Source organism: Anopheles maculipalpis, chromosome 2RL, assembly GCF_943734695.1.
Source record: "Anopheles maculipalpis chromosome 2RL, idAnoMacuDA_375_x, whole genome shotgun sequence".
Lineage (NCBI taxonomy): Eukaryota > Metazoa > Arthropoda > Insecta > Diptera > Culicidae > Anopheles > Anopheles maculipalpis.
Window position 1 is genome coordinate 40,642,180 of NC_064871.1, and position 16,430 is coordinate 40,658,609.

The 16,430-nt window shown below is 43.6% G+C and overlaps 2 protein-coding genes across 3 annotated transcripts; both read left to right on the forward strand.

The window, feature by feature from the left end:
- Window positions 1-1,103: 1,103 nt before the first annotated feature.
- On the forward strand, window positions 1,104-7,944 carry LOC126557800 (potassium channel subfamily K member 18). 2 transcript variants are annotated; one of them, XR_007607036.1, is made up of 6 exons: window positions 1,104-1,398; window positions 1,482-1,731; window positions 1,814-2,004; window positions 4,929-5,070; window positions 5,155-5,861; window positions 7,584-7,944. XR_007607036.1 is itself a non-coding variant. In XM_050213687.1 (5 exons), exons 1-5 carry the CDS (start codon window positions 1,104-1,106, stop codon window positions 5,798-5,800), a joined length of 1,524 nt encoding a protein of 507 aa, XP_050069644.1. In that variant the 3' UTR covers window positions 5,801-5,871. The 2 variants fall into 2 exon arrangements, 1 of the variants encoding a protein (XP_050069644.1); XM_050213687.1 differs by lacking the exon at window positions 7,584-7,944 and having other exon boundaries at window positions 5,155-5,871.
- Window positions 7,945-14,152: 6,208 nt separating this feature from the next.
- LOC126559856 (uncharacterized) lies at window positions 14,153-16,392 on the forward strand. Its single transcript, XM_050216029.1, has 6 exons — window positions 14,153-14,292; window positions 15,048-15,335; window positions 15,410-15,640; window positions 15,701-15,987; window positions 16,059-16,206; window positions 16,286-16,392. The coding sequence occupies exons 1-6, from the start codon at window positions 14,235-14,237 to the stop codon at window positions 16,354-16,356; spliced, it is 1,083 nt and encodes a 360-aa protein (XP_050071986.1). The 5' UTR covers window positions 14,153-14,234; the 3' UTR covers window positions 16,357-16,392.
- The last annotated feature ends 38 nt before the right edge of the window (window positions 16,393-16,430 follow it).

Consider the following 16,430-nt stretch of genomic DNA (forward strand, 5'->3'; position numbering starts at 1 on the left):
TAATCCATATCTCGGGTGAAAATTTGTGCTACGTTTGGATTTGCTAATCCGTAAAATGGGATCATCCTTAGAACAGTTTTGGGTGAACATACACACAGACACACACACACACACACATCAAAAGTGGTAGGTTAATAGCAGTAAAAGTAAATCCACAGGCGTCCAGTGTGATTATCATTGCAAAACTGAACTAGCTTGGGGCTTAGCAGGAGGTCCCCCAACGAACGGGGTCCATTTTATGTGGGGGCTTGTGGAGCAAATATTTTGCCGAGAAAAAAAGAGGATAATAAACACACATACACACACATAGGCTCCCGTTTATTGGCGCATCTATACAGTGAAGTGAGGCAAAGATCCCCAAATCTCTCCTCATAATATCCTAGCCGAGTGCGATGCGAGAGCATCCCGTATACTCAATGTGTGTCCCCCAAAAGTGTGTCCCCCCTTTGGAGCCGTGTGACCGTGTCCGGATTTGCGATGTGATTAATCTTGTGTATTCTGGCGTTATATATATTTTTTACTCCTTCTCATTCCTCTCGCAGTACAATGCAGCGTAAATAATTTCTGTGTCTGTGTGTGCTAGTGGTTGATGAATGTGTGGAAACATAATTTGACACAAGTGGGGTTTGGGCTGTCCTGCTGAGGATGGACTATTGTGGCATGGCCGACGAGCAAGGCAGAATGTTGGGCATGCTAGCATGAAACAATCACAGTTCTGGATTATGTAGAACGCAACGTGTGTTCCAGTGACGGTTAGTGGCGGACAGGAAGTGTGTTTAAGCGGGAAGGTTTTGCGAGGGAAATGAAAATCTGACCAAACTTACCAGAATTCCTTGTTTTCCCTTTCCCGGGGTGCAAGACGTTTTTGATAGTGGTGTGGTGAATTTTTAACGATTATCAATCGTGGTAATTAGGTGAATAGTGAGTACTATCCCAGAGCTTTACAGAGTCGAAGTAAATGCAAGCGATATGGGTAGCTTTATAGAGTGAAAAACAGCTTCAGGAAGTTATCAATCACCGGTCGCGGTGTCTGGTGTGAAGTAATTTCTAGTCCGCCGAGCTTGCTATGCATAAACGGTAAGCGTCCAACCAGTAACACCAGCATGCACGAAAAGGACAGTCACGATCACTATCGTTACGACACGTACGCACCGCTGATGAAGACCGCCACCATGAAGGGCGTCAAAGCGGTCCACTGCACCAGTGAAACGAGCACCGTGCTCAAGGGTGGTACACACACCACAATGACCAAGCACAGCACCACGATCCACAGCAAGGACGGTACGGCCAAATCGCGCTGCTGTTCCTGCTGCTCCAGCCGGGGTGGGTCCACCTTCTGGGCTGCGCTACTAACCAACATTGGCGTCTGCACGCTACTGCTGGCGTACACTTTACTAGGTAGGGTGCCGTGAAGTGACCAAATGGCAGACCCTTTTGCACGAAGCTACCAACTTCTGATACGCTTTTCAATCCCTTCCCAGGTTCGTTTATTTTCCTTGCAATCGAAGGTGGTGCATCGCAGATGCACCAGCGTACCCTAGCGTCGACTAACCGGCACCAGAAACAGATCCCGCCCACCAATAACAACCACCACAGCCGGCACGATACGGCCAATCTTACCTTTCCGCAGCTAATTCTGCTAGAAGCGGTCGAGGCACGGCAAAAGACGGTCGAAAACATTTGGGACATTACCGTATCGCTGAACATTCTGTACCGGGAAAATTGGACACGGTAAGCAAATGGTGTGTTGATGGTGAAGAAGAAGTTGCGTGTTGATTTGTGTACCTTCCCTTTTGCCGTTTGCCCTCGACAGGCTGGCCTCGATGGAGATTGCACGCTTTCAGGAGCAGTTTGTAAACCGGCTGCTGGAGGAGATGACTCAGATCAGTAGCATGCAGCACGCGGTCACGAGCGGCGGTGCGCACGACCCTGGACTCGGATCGGATAATAATTGGACGTTTGCCCGTGCATTCCTGTATTCGCTGACCATTTTAACGACGATTGGTGAGTAGATTGATCGTCTGTCGATCACAATCGTATGTTGAAACGTTCTTTCCTTCAAGGTTCCTTTCATGCTGTTTGGAAATCTGTATGGCTGGTTCCAGTACATAAGATGGGAGATAGGTGCGATGCTCGCAATTGTCGTGGTATCTCTCTTCTTGCTGCTCCAGCCAAGATTTTTGAATATGTCGTCCTTTCTTCGCTCGTTCTATAGACGGAAGCGTTCCGTCTCGTCTAACGTCATGTCTCTTGTCTCTTCCGTGTTCGTAAACATGTACAATGGCCGTCAGGGTGAAGCCGTCTATAGTGACTTTAAAGTGGCATTCGACAGTATTCCAATTGACCTACTGCTTGCCAAAATGGAGAGACTGGACTTGGGAAGTCCAGTTCTGGATCTGGAACTGGACAAACCATATCATGTTAGAATTCAGGATTTCCTATCTGTTTTATTCTTTGGTTCATCAGGTGTCCCGCAGGGCAGTGTTTTCAGTCCTCTGGTATTGCTATTGTTTATCAATGACTGTGTAAATGAGCTCTGATGGTGTCCTCATGTACGCTCACGATCTGAAAAAAATCCTTCCTGTATCCTCGTTCTCGGATTGTTATTGTCTCCAAAATTTCCCCAATACCTTCTCTGTTTGGTGCGGTTCTAATGGACTGTTACTTTGTCCGAGGAAGTGTAATGTGATTTCGTTTGTTCGTGCTAACAATAACAGGTTGGCTGATAAGTCCCCGGTCTGACACATAGATGGCGCCGCTAGTATTAAATGCATATTATTTTTATATAGCACCAACCTTCAAATGAGTCGTGTCAAAATTTGACGTCTGTATGTCAATTAGTTTGTGAGACAGAGCGTTTTTTGTCAAGCAACTTTTGGTTGCTTGACGAACGAAAAAAGAACGAAGAAGAAAAAAAGTGTTGTTCCACCAAGACAACGCACCGTGCCACAAGTCATTGAGAACGATGGCAAAAATTCATGAATTGGGCTTCGAATTGCTTCCCCACTCACCGTATTCTCCAGATCTGGTCCCCAGCGACTTTTTCTTGTTCTCAGACCTCAAAAGGATGCTCGCAGGGAAAAAAATTGGCTGCAATGAAGAGGTGGTCGCCGAAACTGAGGCCTATTTTGAGGCAAAACCGAAGGAGTACTACCAAAATGGTATAAAAAAAATTGGAAGCTCGTTATAATCGTTGTATCGCTCTTGAAGGGAACTATGTTGAATAATAAAAACGAGTTTTGACAAAAAAATGTGTTTTTCTTTGTTAGACCGGGGACTTATCAGCCAACCTGTTAGGATCAGTTGGGGGAGTCCACTATGGGGCATCGACATTAATCGAGTATCTTCCATCAGAATCTTGGTGTTTGGTTGGATTCGAAACTCACATTCACCGATCGTTTGGATTTTATCTTCAGCAGAGTTAACCGTATGTTAGGCCACTTTACTCACCTAATGTTCGTGATCTTTCATGTTTGAAGGTACTTTACTGTTGCTGGATACGATCGATCCTCGAATATGCTTGTGTAGTCTGAACACTAGCCGGGATGACGGCGGTAGCAATTGCAGCATTGGATGAGCTCACATCCAATCCTCATTTATTGCTGGTCTTCTGTCCAATTCCCTTGATGCTCCTTTACTTCTTACTTCCTTAAGACTTACCAGAGTGATCTCTACTTCACATCCCTACTAGGCTGACGTGGTACGGCCATAATGGTCCTTTTCACAGAGTGCAAGTAGCTTTTGATAACTTTCAGCATCTTTTCTATGACCCATTGCCGCATTTTTGTTCTCGTCTTCGTGCTGCCTCTTCCTTATCTTTCCTTCAGTGTTATTTATAAGTAACAGCTTTCAAGGCAAACATTTGTTAAATAAATAAATAAATAAATTATCTGTTGACAGGGAAAACGAACCATGAGGAAAATAATCAAAATATAAATTCCTATTCAAAATTTTTTGCTGGTAATTGATTAACTTATCCGTGATAATGATGAAAATTCGCTCTAGCACCGTTTCGATTTTGAAATAAGTCACTGTCATCGGTAAAAACAATTTACAAATCGTTTTGCTCGCATGGCTCACGAAGAAAGAAAGTCGTTTAAACTTTCGGCACCAAACTTCTTCACCTTCTCTCTCTCTCTCTCGGTGGGGTAAGTGTTTTCCGAATTCAAACACCGAGGGGGAAAAGTAATCTTTCCCATCACACAGCAAACTGCCCGAAAAGTGCGCCCTCAAACCGTCGTTGTACCTTTCCCGAAGGGCGATTAATGGCCATTTACGGCACATTGAGTAAAGTGATAAAAGCAATTAGCGAAACAACCCGTCGTAGAAAGGTGGAAGATGGTACCATGGGTGGCAAAAAGAAGGGGCACGATTCCCAATCCACATTTTACGTTAAAACACAACCCCAAACCATGATGGTCAGACATGACCAGGGGGAAGTACCTTCGAAAGTGCCTCAGAAAAAAAAAACGGGATACGAAATATTAAACAAGGCTAGCAAGCCAAAGTTAGTGCCAGATTTAATGTCGGTCCAGACGATGGAACGTACCGAAGCTTAAAGTAGCCGCTTGAAGACGTTTCGGTGTTTGAATCTCGAACGAATGGTTCGGCTGCTATTGCATTGATCCCCGTTTTTTAGCTTTATGATTCCATTTCGCGAAATATTGTACTGCTGCATTTATGATGTGGCCGCCGAGCCCGGGCACCCCCATTTACTCGTGAATGCCACGTGCCTGTTCGGTTGGTCACGTTTTTTTACCGAGAGCATCTTTACACCATCAACGGTGCCAAGGTATTAGCGGTCTTCCATTAGCCGAGGGTTTCTGATTGCGGGATGATGTATTTTTGGGGGAGCGAAGACTAATGGTTTATGACTGGTGCATGACGATTCCTGTATTGCTTGTTTACAACCTCATCCTTTCCTTTAGGTTATGGAAGTGTAGCACCACGGACCGTTCTTGGACGGATGATAACTTTGGCCTACGCCGTGCTGGGGATACCTCTTACGCTCGTCTACCTTTCCAGTACCGGTGGAATGTTGGCGAAAGTGGCCCGTGGAGTGTTTTCTAGGTGAGATCAAGCATGATAAGATTGAAGACAAGCCCAACCAACTCTTTGATGCCGTTGCGTTTTTCCCTCCCCCCGACTTGACAGAGTTCTGTGCTGTTGTCTGTGCTCCAACTGTGGCTATTGTTGCTACGACGAAAAGCGCATGGAGGAGAAGGAAAAGCGTATGAAGCGAAAGCGGCAGCAGATGGAAATGCAGCAGCAACAGCAACAGCATCTCGCCTTATCCGGCCAGGAACCGTACTACGTACGCTCGGGCTCACTACAAAACAGTGTCAACTCGCCGGAGAAACAGCTTACCATGTTAGGGCCGGCGGCGACCACACCGGACCTCGACTCGACCGCCGGCAGCAGTGACAGTGAGTCGCGTGCCTCGATGCACGGTCTGAGCATACTGGCACCGATACTGCTGTGCGTGGCGATGATGTCGATCTACATCGTGGTCGGTGCGCTTACACTGTTCCGGTTAGAATCGTTGCCCCTGTCGGACGGTGTGTACTTTTGCTTTATGGCACTGTCCACGATAGGGTTCGGAGCGCTAGCACCGGGAACGCGGCGGGAGTCAACGGCTACCACCTGGTTCTGCTCGGGGTACATTATGGCGGGGATGGCACTGACCGCTATGTGCTTCAACGTGCTGCACGACGAAATACTGCACCGGTTGCGGCACATGGTGGAGATGCAGAAGGAGATCAAGAATCACAACGAACATCGGCGGTTTCTGGCCTCATGACGGTACGAGAAGAATACCAACCTGTACCAACGGAATCCCACCGAGGAAACGTTAATTACTGGTAAGTATTCTGAATGAAAAAGGGTAAAAAATATGTTCACCAAATAGTGCAACAGTCAAAGATGTTGAAATTCTTGCTCCTAAGACATTTTAGAAATTATTATTATTTTAAGAAGGACGGCCTGGTCGTATTGGTAATATTCTAAACTAAATAAAATAGAAAGAAAAAAAAAATGGTTTGGTAAACTGTTGCTAAGCGTTAAGTGACAAAATAGAGTCTAAACGATCAGTGATCAATCAAATCCACAAAGAACGTTTCCCTTGGTCAGCAGATTTGATATGTACGGGGCCCAGTAGAGGATGTAACGGTAGGCGACCGCCCCGTGAGTAGCTTCGTAACAAGGGCCACGTGCGCTGTAGCAGCTGCTTGGCATGAAATCATATGTAGAAATTCCCTCCCCCGACTTCTCTCGGGGCGGATTGATCCGCCTCTTTAGGTGTCCAAAACATCTGTTCCGCTTAGGGCGCTTGAGGAGTTAAATCCGCCACTGACAACGATCAAGCAGTTTTTGTAGGATTAACCTCCTGGTAGATTGAACCCGCCTATTTAATGATTTACCAGACTTTTTAGGAGCGGTTTTCACACGGCGGTTTTCACACGGGAGGACCGGTGTTCAAAACTCATCCGGGCTAAGATCTGACTAACCAACTATGTGGAATCAGCAAGTCTAGTACGCCCATAGTACGGCGACGAGACAAAGAAGGCCGTTTAGCTAAGGAGGCTAGCCTTTGATATAGGCGATTGCAGCGCCGGGATTTCACACAGCGGGGCAGTGCATTCGTGTCACTCTGGACCGCCCGTTTCCCCGTACACAGGACTGATAATCGAGCTACGGATAAATTAAGTAACTGAGCCAAAAATAGCCAAAACTCCTTTATTTATTTATTTTATTTATTATTAAGTCTGACGACGCTTCGCCGTATTGTCAACACTGAAACAATGAACATTATTAAAAAGGGTTTTCCTCCTTATTCCTTGCCTTATCCCGGGGATGCTCGGTCAAAGACTTCTTGAGGTTGTAGTTTTAATATCACGCAGCAGGATAGTCAGTCTTTCCTACAGGAGAACGGTCAATATCCAACTGGAATTCAAAAAGATCCTCTTAGGTAATGCCTCCTATTTAAGTGGATAGTTTATTCTGTACAGCTTCCCAAGATACAATTATTTATTAGGAACAGTGCAACACTGGCACCACGTTCAGCCAGCATAATTCACAGACCAAGGTGTCAAAAATCTCAACCCGTTCGCTCGAAAATACAGTGCAGACAAGTAGATCAAACGATGTGGAATGGGTGTAAGAAATACGCTTAATTGAATTACAATCGATACTACTACCACTTTTGTCGAACGCTGATTTCTGGCAAACGTCTAGTGCTGCCTCTTTAAGGGATAACATTGAAATTCAAACGGAAGTCACAATCGTCTGGAGAGAGAGACAGAGACCGAAAGGGGTAAATTGGAAATGGGTTCTAATTCGATCAAGCTCCAATCAAGGACCGTTTAGAAGTGAGCACAATACTGTGACTTTGTAGCTTGCTCACAGTCCCAATGCCACCCCGCAACACAGACACGGTGAATATGTGGGATGGAAGTTAAAATTGATAACTCAATTATCTGCTTATCTTGCACTAGGTTGAATCCTCGATTGTACTGTTGATATATGCACACGTGCCAGTGTTGTCTTCTAACCGTATCCGATTTCACTTCCCCCCTTTTCCACAGGTACACCAACGTCAGTGATCTTTGCACAGGAACCGGACCTAGGACAGTTGCATCTGCAGCATGATTGTCACTCGGTCCACCATACAGTTGGCCACGAGCTGATACCAATCGTAACGATGGCTCCGAATGGTCCCAGTCCGGGCATGTCATCGGAGCTGCTGGAACGAGGCCCATCGCTCTCGGACATTGGTCCCGGTGGACAGACGATGATGCACCCGACGGGTGAACCAGCTGCACCGCACGGAATTGCAATCACAAGCAGTGGTGGGATCGGTGGCATGATGTCGTCGAATCTGAATACGGGCGTGTACACGCTGCCGGAAGAATCGGAACACGAGTCGGAGGAGTGTCCGGCAATGTAAAACGGAACACTTCTCCGGTGCTAACCCGTTCCCGCGGATACAGATACAGGTAGTGGCTCGATTGGTGAGCCACGCTTACAGAAATCAATCAATTGTTGAAGCTCTTAACTCAACCGTGCTGTTAAGGTGGATCAATTATGGCTGCATTATGATTACGAGTTAAAATATTAGGTTAATAGTAAAGTGAGCGAATTTTGTTTTGGTGTAGCTAAGTGGTGGTATCGATATGACCTTATGACTTGATGGCAGAGTGCTGACAAGGAACTAGGAAAGTGTGTTTAAGTAAAAAATTACTTAAAAATGGAATTGTTGATCTCCATCTACGATCATGATCACTGTAAATATACCCATCAATAATTTCTGCAAGCTAAAAAATTATAATCCATTGAGCACACACTCACAGTAAACAGTTTTATCACCCTTATTTAATTACTATTAATTGCAGGATGATTTTGATAATGATCACACTTTGTTTGAGGCATTACATTTCTTCTGATTGTGTGAAAATATACATAGTACAGATCAAATTATAGTGTATGTGTTTCCTACAAAATATCCTACAATACAGACATAAAACGCTACTATTCACAATACACAGGTACGGATCACAATTATGTTTCGTGTTCAGAACATAATGCATAGATAAAGAAACACGTAAAACTAGATAATACCGAAGAAACTTAACTTAATATGCCTGTAACGTACATAGTAGTATATCATTACATCTACTTAGATAAAAGCGAACAAAAGGATAGAATAGAATGTAACCTTTCCTTTGAGCAATTGTGTTTGACTCAATCAAAAGGAAATCCCCAATAGATAAATGAAGAATAAAAAATCCCTTCCAATGGTATGTACGGTACGTTACGAATCAATCATTTTGAGGTAGCATCTAGCGAAGAGTATATATTTTTCCAACATAGTTTTATTCCTTCTTAGGTATGCAATGTCCAGTGTATGGCGATTTTTTATTGCATACCAATTCGTGTTGGGTTTTAATTTTTCATATCAAAGCCCAAAAAAGAAACGAAAAATTCATATAAGCCAGAGGAGCAAAGTATAAAGGACAGACAGGAGCGATGATCGCAACTATCATACATTCGGCATCCGAATATTGTATGTTGTTTTATTGTTGTGCTCACTTTTGTTTACATAAAAGCTAATCCAGAAGGTACATGTATCGTTATACTGTAAAAAGAAAGGATAAAACTGTTGGATGAAAAAAAAATTACTTGAAGGAATTTATCGTACTTATTGCATATGCACACAGCAAGGATTAGGGAAGCTAACTGCGCGTGATGTGTCGAAAAAACTAACATCAAATATGTCGTGGGCTATTATATACATTCCTTCGTGCAGTATGCTAATGTAATTCCATTGTATGATAATGGCATATACTTCTCTTTCTACAGTAAACAACTCCCAGATGTGGTCCGGTTGGGGAGAGAGTGCGTACACCCCGAAAACGAAAACTCCTGGTGCAATATCTTTGACTTCCAAAATTGAATTAGTAGCAGAAGCAGAAACGCTTCCAACTCTTTATTAACTGTTAAACGATCGAACGAGCTCTCTGCAAGCAGCAAGTAACGTGTGATGAAGCAAACGCATTCTGTGCGGCACTTTGATAACGTTCTATACACTGTTGGTTTTGTTTTTCTTCTTCAATTTCAACCTAAACCTAACCCTCTGTTTTGAAAAAGGCAATCATTATTGGTGAAAGTGGAAGCGTTATGTTGTGCGTAAGCTGTCCGTGTTGCGGTTTAGGCAAGAAATAAGTAATAGAAAAAGGAACGAACAATATAATCGTAGTGTGAGGTAAGAAACACACATTCTTGGAATTTAAACATTCCAAACCCGCCACAAACTCCCTTGTGTTACACGAAATTACCAAGTAAGAAATAGGAAAGAATGTTTGTTAACAATGGCACTGGCAAATGGGTAAAATAAATGCGGCAAAAACGCGTAGCTTAAACAGCCGTACACATCGATCCATTCATTTCGATATGGATGATCGTGATGTTGTGGAATTTATCCCTGCCGCATGGAGCGTATGTAGAACATGATCGGAAGTCACACTAAAATCTTTTAACACAATGTGATAAATAATGAGCAGTAGTCGGACTAGTGCAATTGGTACTTGAAAATGGAAGTAAAATGGAAGGATTTGAAACACAAGCGTAAAGGAAGAAATAAATGCATAAATCCTGTAAACAGGCAATCGTTGACCGTAAACACACACCCTACACTATTTCATACCAGACCATATAATACATAACATTCGTTGAACATGCATCTGGCGAACAAATGGAACTTCCTCAAGTATCATGCGTGTTCCATTTGTCGGGATGAATCGTTCATCGTCCTTTTATCGATGCTGGAATCGTTGATGTAATAAAAAGTATATGCGTACACTAACACAACAATGCAATGATGTTTGTTTTTCTTTCTACATTTTGCTTTGGAAATTTCAGCTTTTTTCAGCCGGAGAACTGTTTCTAGTCTGTGAAATCGATTGTTTGCGGTAGAAGGCTATTTTAGTTAACAATTTAAAGTATTTATTTGTCGATTTAAGGCTTATAATGTCTAGAAAAACAATGATATTTGCGATAGAAAGTTGCGATCCATCGATCTTTGTGCCACTTCTTACACATAATCCATCTTCGATCGGTGCAGTGGTCGAGAAGGACAGAATATCACACACACACACACACACTCTGCGAAAGCGGTCTCCTTCCTCTTCATCACATACTCACCAATAGACTTGTCACGGCTGCAGCTCGGATCTTTGAAAAAAGAATCGATTCAACTGCCCTCATCACTAGAGCTAACTTGGAACTACAACTCCTCACCAATCACCAACTTCCACTGATCACCTGAAATAGACTAGTGTGAAACACACACTCCGGAAGGTCGGAAAAAAATATTTACTTCGCTAATAGTACTTTTACTCACTTAATACAGAAAAAAAACTTTAATCATATACGAGGGCTGACAATAAAGTAAGGTCTCCAACATTTATTTTCAAAAAGCGATACACCGTTGGAAAGGCCAAGGTCTTGGCTACTTTTCTACATAATCGCCATTTTTTTCCAACACCTTGCGCATCCGCACGATGAACTTGTCTATGCCGGCAGAATACCACTCTCCGTCCGCCTCGCGCAGCCAGGTGTTGACCTCTTTCTGAACCTCCGCGTCACTCGCGTCACTTCGGTCAGCTGTTTTGGCACCCATCGGGCAAAAACTTTGTGATACTGCAAGTTGTTCAAAAGGATATGACAGATTGTTTCGCTGCTACACACTCCTCCAAGCTTCTCTTCCAAGTCCCTAATTGTCGCACGGCGGTTTTTGAACATTTCTGCCTCCACTGCTTGAACAATCGCATCCGAGACAACGGGCGGCCACTTCTCTCCTCGTCGTGAACATTAGTGCGCCCGGAATTGAACTCGCGGCTCCACTTACGCACGTTTTTTATGTCCATACACTTTTCCCCGTAAACTTCAACTAGTTGACGATGGATTTCAATAGGTGTCACCTTTTTCGCACTCGAAAAACGTATTACAGAACGCAATTCGCACTTGGACGCTGACGCGAGGGGTACCTCCATCGTTGATGGCTGCTCAGCCAAGATTGAGCGGTCGGGGAAGCCTCACCCAGCAGCAAAATGGTAGTGGGGGAACCAAGGAACACGGCGGTGTTGCCAGATTTTGCCTAGCGCGTGATCCGGCGAAGTTGCAGCGTTGGAGACCTTACTTTATTGTCAGCCGTCGTATTTACACACGGCTCCGTTCGTCAGGATTCAGCCGACAGCCAACCACAACCAACGAGTCTTTTTTCGCCTTACACACCCCTATCTTCTTGGTAGATTCTCCGAAACTATGCAGCTTCCGAGGGGACAGTCACCTGTCTACTATCACAGACTTCGCAACCATTTACGTACCCGAAAAGCAATAGCAGAGCAAACTCATCCGTTTTCTTCGCATCAGTGGTTAAAAATTAAATCATTTCTTTAAAAAAATGTTCAAAAAATGTAACCATGTACCGGAAAGAGGTGGATTGGGTCTTAAAGGCCCTTAGCCTCTATAAAATAAACAAACAATAAAAGACTGTAGGTGTCTACTGCTCTGCCCTGTACACTTTTTTTATAATAGTTTTTAAAATATTTTTTTTTTATTATCCGCAATCAAACGTTTAATGATTCAGTTGTAGGCTATTGGTTTGTTTTTTTTTTTCTCATTTACTCTTCATTTACGCCACGAAACGTAACAGTTAATTAAATCAGGCCAAACTATTGCGCATCACAATTTGTTCTTTCTCAAACACAAAAAAAAAACTCATACAAAGACCGCAGTGATAGTATGGTATTTCATTAAGAAAAACTGGTTTTGACCGTGGAAAGAATTTTACGGATCTGCACGAAATGCCCGAAACGTCAAACTGGATGCCTCCCGGAGGCCCGTTGTGGTTTTGGTTGGTGCAGCTATTTTTAGCACGGTGAAATTTACGCTTCATTGTATGCTATTTTGCATTATTATGAAAGTGCAGCTAACTTACACTTGCACTTGCAACACACATATCCCCAGATATCCCAGATACTCATATTTAGAAACTGTTTTCTTGTTTGCTTACAGCAGTTATTGGATTTTTTCATTTGCATGTACATGCTAATTTCTTGGTTGCATTTATCACTTTTCTTGGTGTGCAGGGTTTCTGAATGCACTTTTACACCCGACTGAAAATTGCCCCCGGGATACTTTTTTTACACTTCAAATCTGTTTTACTTCTGCAATGCTCCTTCCATCCGTCCCAACCGGCCATGGCAGGCGAATACGATCACGCAAAAATTCACTCGATCATGATCAATCATCTGGTTGAACCTTTTTGCGGCAAGAAATCATCGATCTTCATCCCATCGGGCTGTGTGCGTGTCTGTATACGTGTGTTGCCGTTTATCAGCGCATTCAATCGTCTTTCGACCTTCCCGGTTTCAAGTTCAATGCCATCGAGAAGCTGCAACTGCATAGTTGGCTGCTGGCTTCTTTAAATATTACTATTTTGCACGTGAGCAGCAAACTAGTTTTCTCCGGCCCCAGTGTGCCGATTCGAACGACTGTTGCGCTTCACAAACATATGATCGCTTTGAATAATGCGATCATCACCCAAAAAGGTCAACGATCGCGTCGTGCGTTTCATATAACCGCATTTTAAGCCTGGTGCTGTTTGTTATCGAATGGTGGATGGAATTCAATTCAACGGCAAAAGTTTGGTGATTTGTTTTTGATTTTATTATGAAAAAAAAGCTTTTTAAATGCCAAACGTCGAATAATCGGAAAAGGTTGTTGTGTGTTGGTTGGTACACATAAACTGGTTCGGATTGTAGGATCGTTATAACCCATGCTGGTGTGATGTTTGCCATCTAAGAGTCACAGCTAATTCTTGAACAATTTTGACCTTTTTTCTTATTTTTATTTATATTTATGCGTTACAATCAATAAGCAACCTCATATGCATCCAGTACATCATTTGCGATTCACACATTCAGAATCGTTGCACCGGTTCGCGTCCATCAACGCATTGAGGTCTCCAGCGCGATCACCTACGGCTGTCGTTTGGTTTGTTTGTTTTCCGCTCCGTTTTGTTTAGCTTTACTCTTAACCTTTGCTTCGGGTTCTCTCGTTCTCTCTTGCGCACTGTCCTCACCACCTGCCAGGCAGGAAGGTGAGGAAGGTCCCACACAGTCCAGCCCAAAGAAGAGAAAGTGACAACATTGCACGGACATCAGTTCGGATGGGTGGCTAATGGACGCGCATATATATCGGCCAGTCCCCTTAATCGGTCTTCGGCCGGTGATGATCCGATTCCGCCCGAGACGCGACGGAAGAAGGCAACACACAAAACAAGTCCGAGCGAATGGATCGACTGCGAGACTGCTTTGCCGGCATTATTCGCTCGGGGTGGCAGGTGCAGGTCACGTGAAGGAGGCGCATGGTGCGCTTACACCTTCCCGTTTGTTCCCGTTGCGCGTATATGGAGCTGTCGCGTGCTTCACTTTAACGGTGTGTGAACGTTCGGCATCCTGGCATGCCGCCGTGGGTATGGGCCGGGATCGAATATGGGCCTGGGCGGGGGCAGTGGGATGCCAGGGAGGTGGTTTGCTCAGGGCTGGGATTGGAATTCGCGCATTCATTCGTATCGGGCACTCCTGAGGGTGCGATCGTACGCATGTGATGTATCGAAATCAGTGCTCTTCCAGACGCTACTCCGAATTGGTCGCTTTCCGACGAGTGGCACGATGAAGTTAATCCTGTTTGTTTTGTGTGGAATGTACTACGCTTTCGTACAACCGGTGAGTGTAAGGAGTGCTATTAATTAGGTAGTTGTATTTTTATGATCAATGTTATATTAGTGGCATTGGTTTTTGCAGTGAAAATGTTTTGATAGGAAATAACGAAAGTGTTTTGCGGAAATAACGATCGATGTGAATAAAATTTGAATTTTGATCGTATTCAAGAGGTAGATGTTTTGGTTGAAATAAGACACACATACTAAGTCAGTGTTTTTATCCACCTAGTGCTTTATTCATGCTGTGTTTGTGTTTCAGAATTGTACAGTGACGGAAAATAACAAACGAAAACTTTTATTTCCGCTTTTAAAAAAACTGATTTGGATGCTTGTATTAGGTATAACTTTACCAAACTTTGGTAGGATGATCATCAGCCACTGAACTATTTGAAGCATCTTTGTTTTTTTAGCAATTAATCAATGCAAAGAAGTTTTATAAAATTGTTTCAATTGTAAAATTAATGAATGGTCTTATGTGTTTTAGCCATATTTTCATCGGAATCGAAAAAGACGACTAATAATCGATTTCATAATTCATCCAATGACAGGAATGTGTTTGCAAAATGTTTAAATAAATAAAACGAAGATTCGATGATAATTTACTTCAAGATCTCATTTTTGTCTAATGTGCAATAGCAGGTGGTTATACATATATTACTGTCCGTCGCTGTATATTTGCATTTATTTTAAGATCGTTTTATTAATTTGGTGGGAAATTTTACGCTAATTTAATACAATCTTGACTTACGAAACTAGGTCGCAGCTGCAACGGATGCTGACATGTTAGCAGATGAGGTAGAAAAGTTGGGTGACCGGGGACCTTTGCTGGTCGATAACTACATACCCGTGACAATGCAAATACTGCATCATTGCATCGAGATGATACAATACGAACCAACGATGACACCACCGCCAGCCGAAGCAGGGACAACCCCACTAACAACTACAAAACGACCAACGACAACGTCTTCAGCTCCAACACCAACTAGCGTAGCTACTACTACCAATAAGTCACCACCAGAATCACCTTTAACTACAGCTAAACCCGCAGGTTTGTATGGTTTGGAACGGATCGTAAAGTATAGCTGAAAAAGTTTTGAAAAAATGCCTTTGACATTTGTACAGATACAACCCTGTTCCCAACCAGTCCCCATAAGCCAGGATATTACGGGCCAGAAAAACCTCCACCAACAGCAGTAACTACGACGCGCAAAACACCCTCGACCAGCACTACGACGACAACCGAGACACCGAAAGTGAACGAAAGTCCGGCTACTACGGAAAGTTTGCTCTGGAGTGACAAACCATTTACTGAGTGGTTCTTGCAAAGCAAACGCAAGAAGATACAGCAGCCATGTAAGTACATGAAACTAGTGGGGATCGCGAAAGATCACCTATAACGCGCCTTCTTTTCAGCCTTGCTGGACGCACAGCTGCTCGATCCGTTACCGGCCAAGGTACTGCAGGATTTCAACCGAGAACCTTATGAGCCACTCGCCCTACGTCCGGAAGATAATGCGAACGAGTTTCGCCGTCTGTATGATGACAACTATCGAGGACCAATATCCGTGCTGGTGCTGGAGAAGGGAACTAAAAAGGGAGGCAAAAAGCGTGTGCCACCAACGAAACCCTATCTGCATATGCTCGTTCTGTACGATCTCTTGAAGCGTGAAGCCAAGAAAAACATGTACAGCATCTACGAGGTATGGTAGGGGCTGGGAACTGCCTTTTTATTCTCGGTAAAAAATTTTACCACACGTTTGATTTTTGTTAGGGATATTCGGAAGCAATTCTAAATGAACTGTACCAGATGAATTTTGTGACAGCAAAGGATCAGCTGCACTACGCTCTAACACAACTGTTGGAGCGAAAGGATATCGAGAAGTCGGACGTAGTTTCACGCTCGAAGCAGATGATAACTGGTAAACGTGATCGTATTGTAAATTTCCCCCTTTTTAGCGAGTTAGTTAATGTTCCTTCTTTTCTTTCCCGAACCGACAGACTTAAACACTCGCAATAGTGCGATAACAATGGCGCTGGAAGTAGTGCCTCCGCTACGGTTTGGATTGTGATTTAGGTAACTAGTGCCACCAGCCTGTACTTTAAAAAGCACAAGTAATATTTTATGTATTTACAAACTTTATAA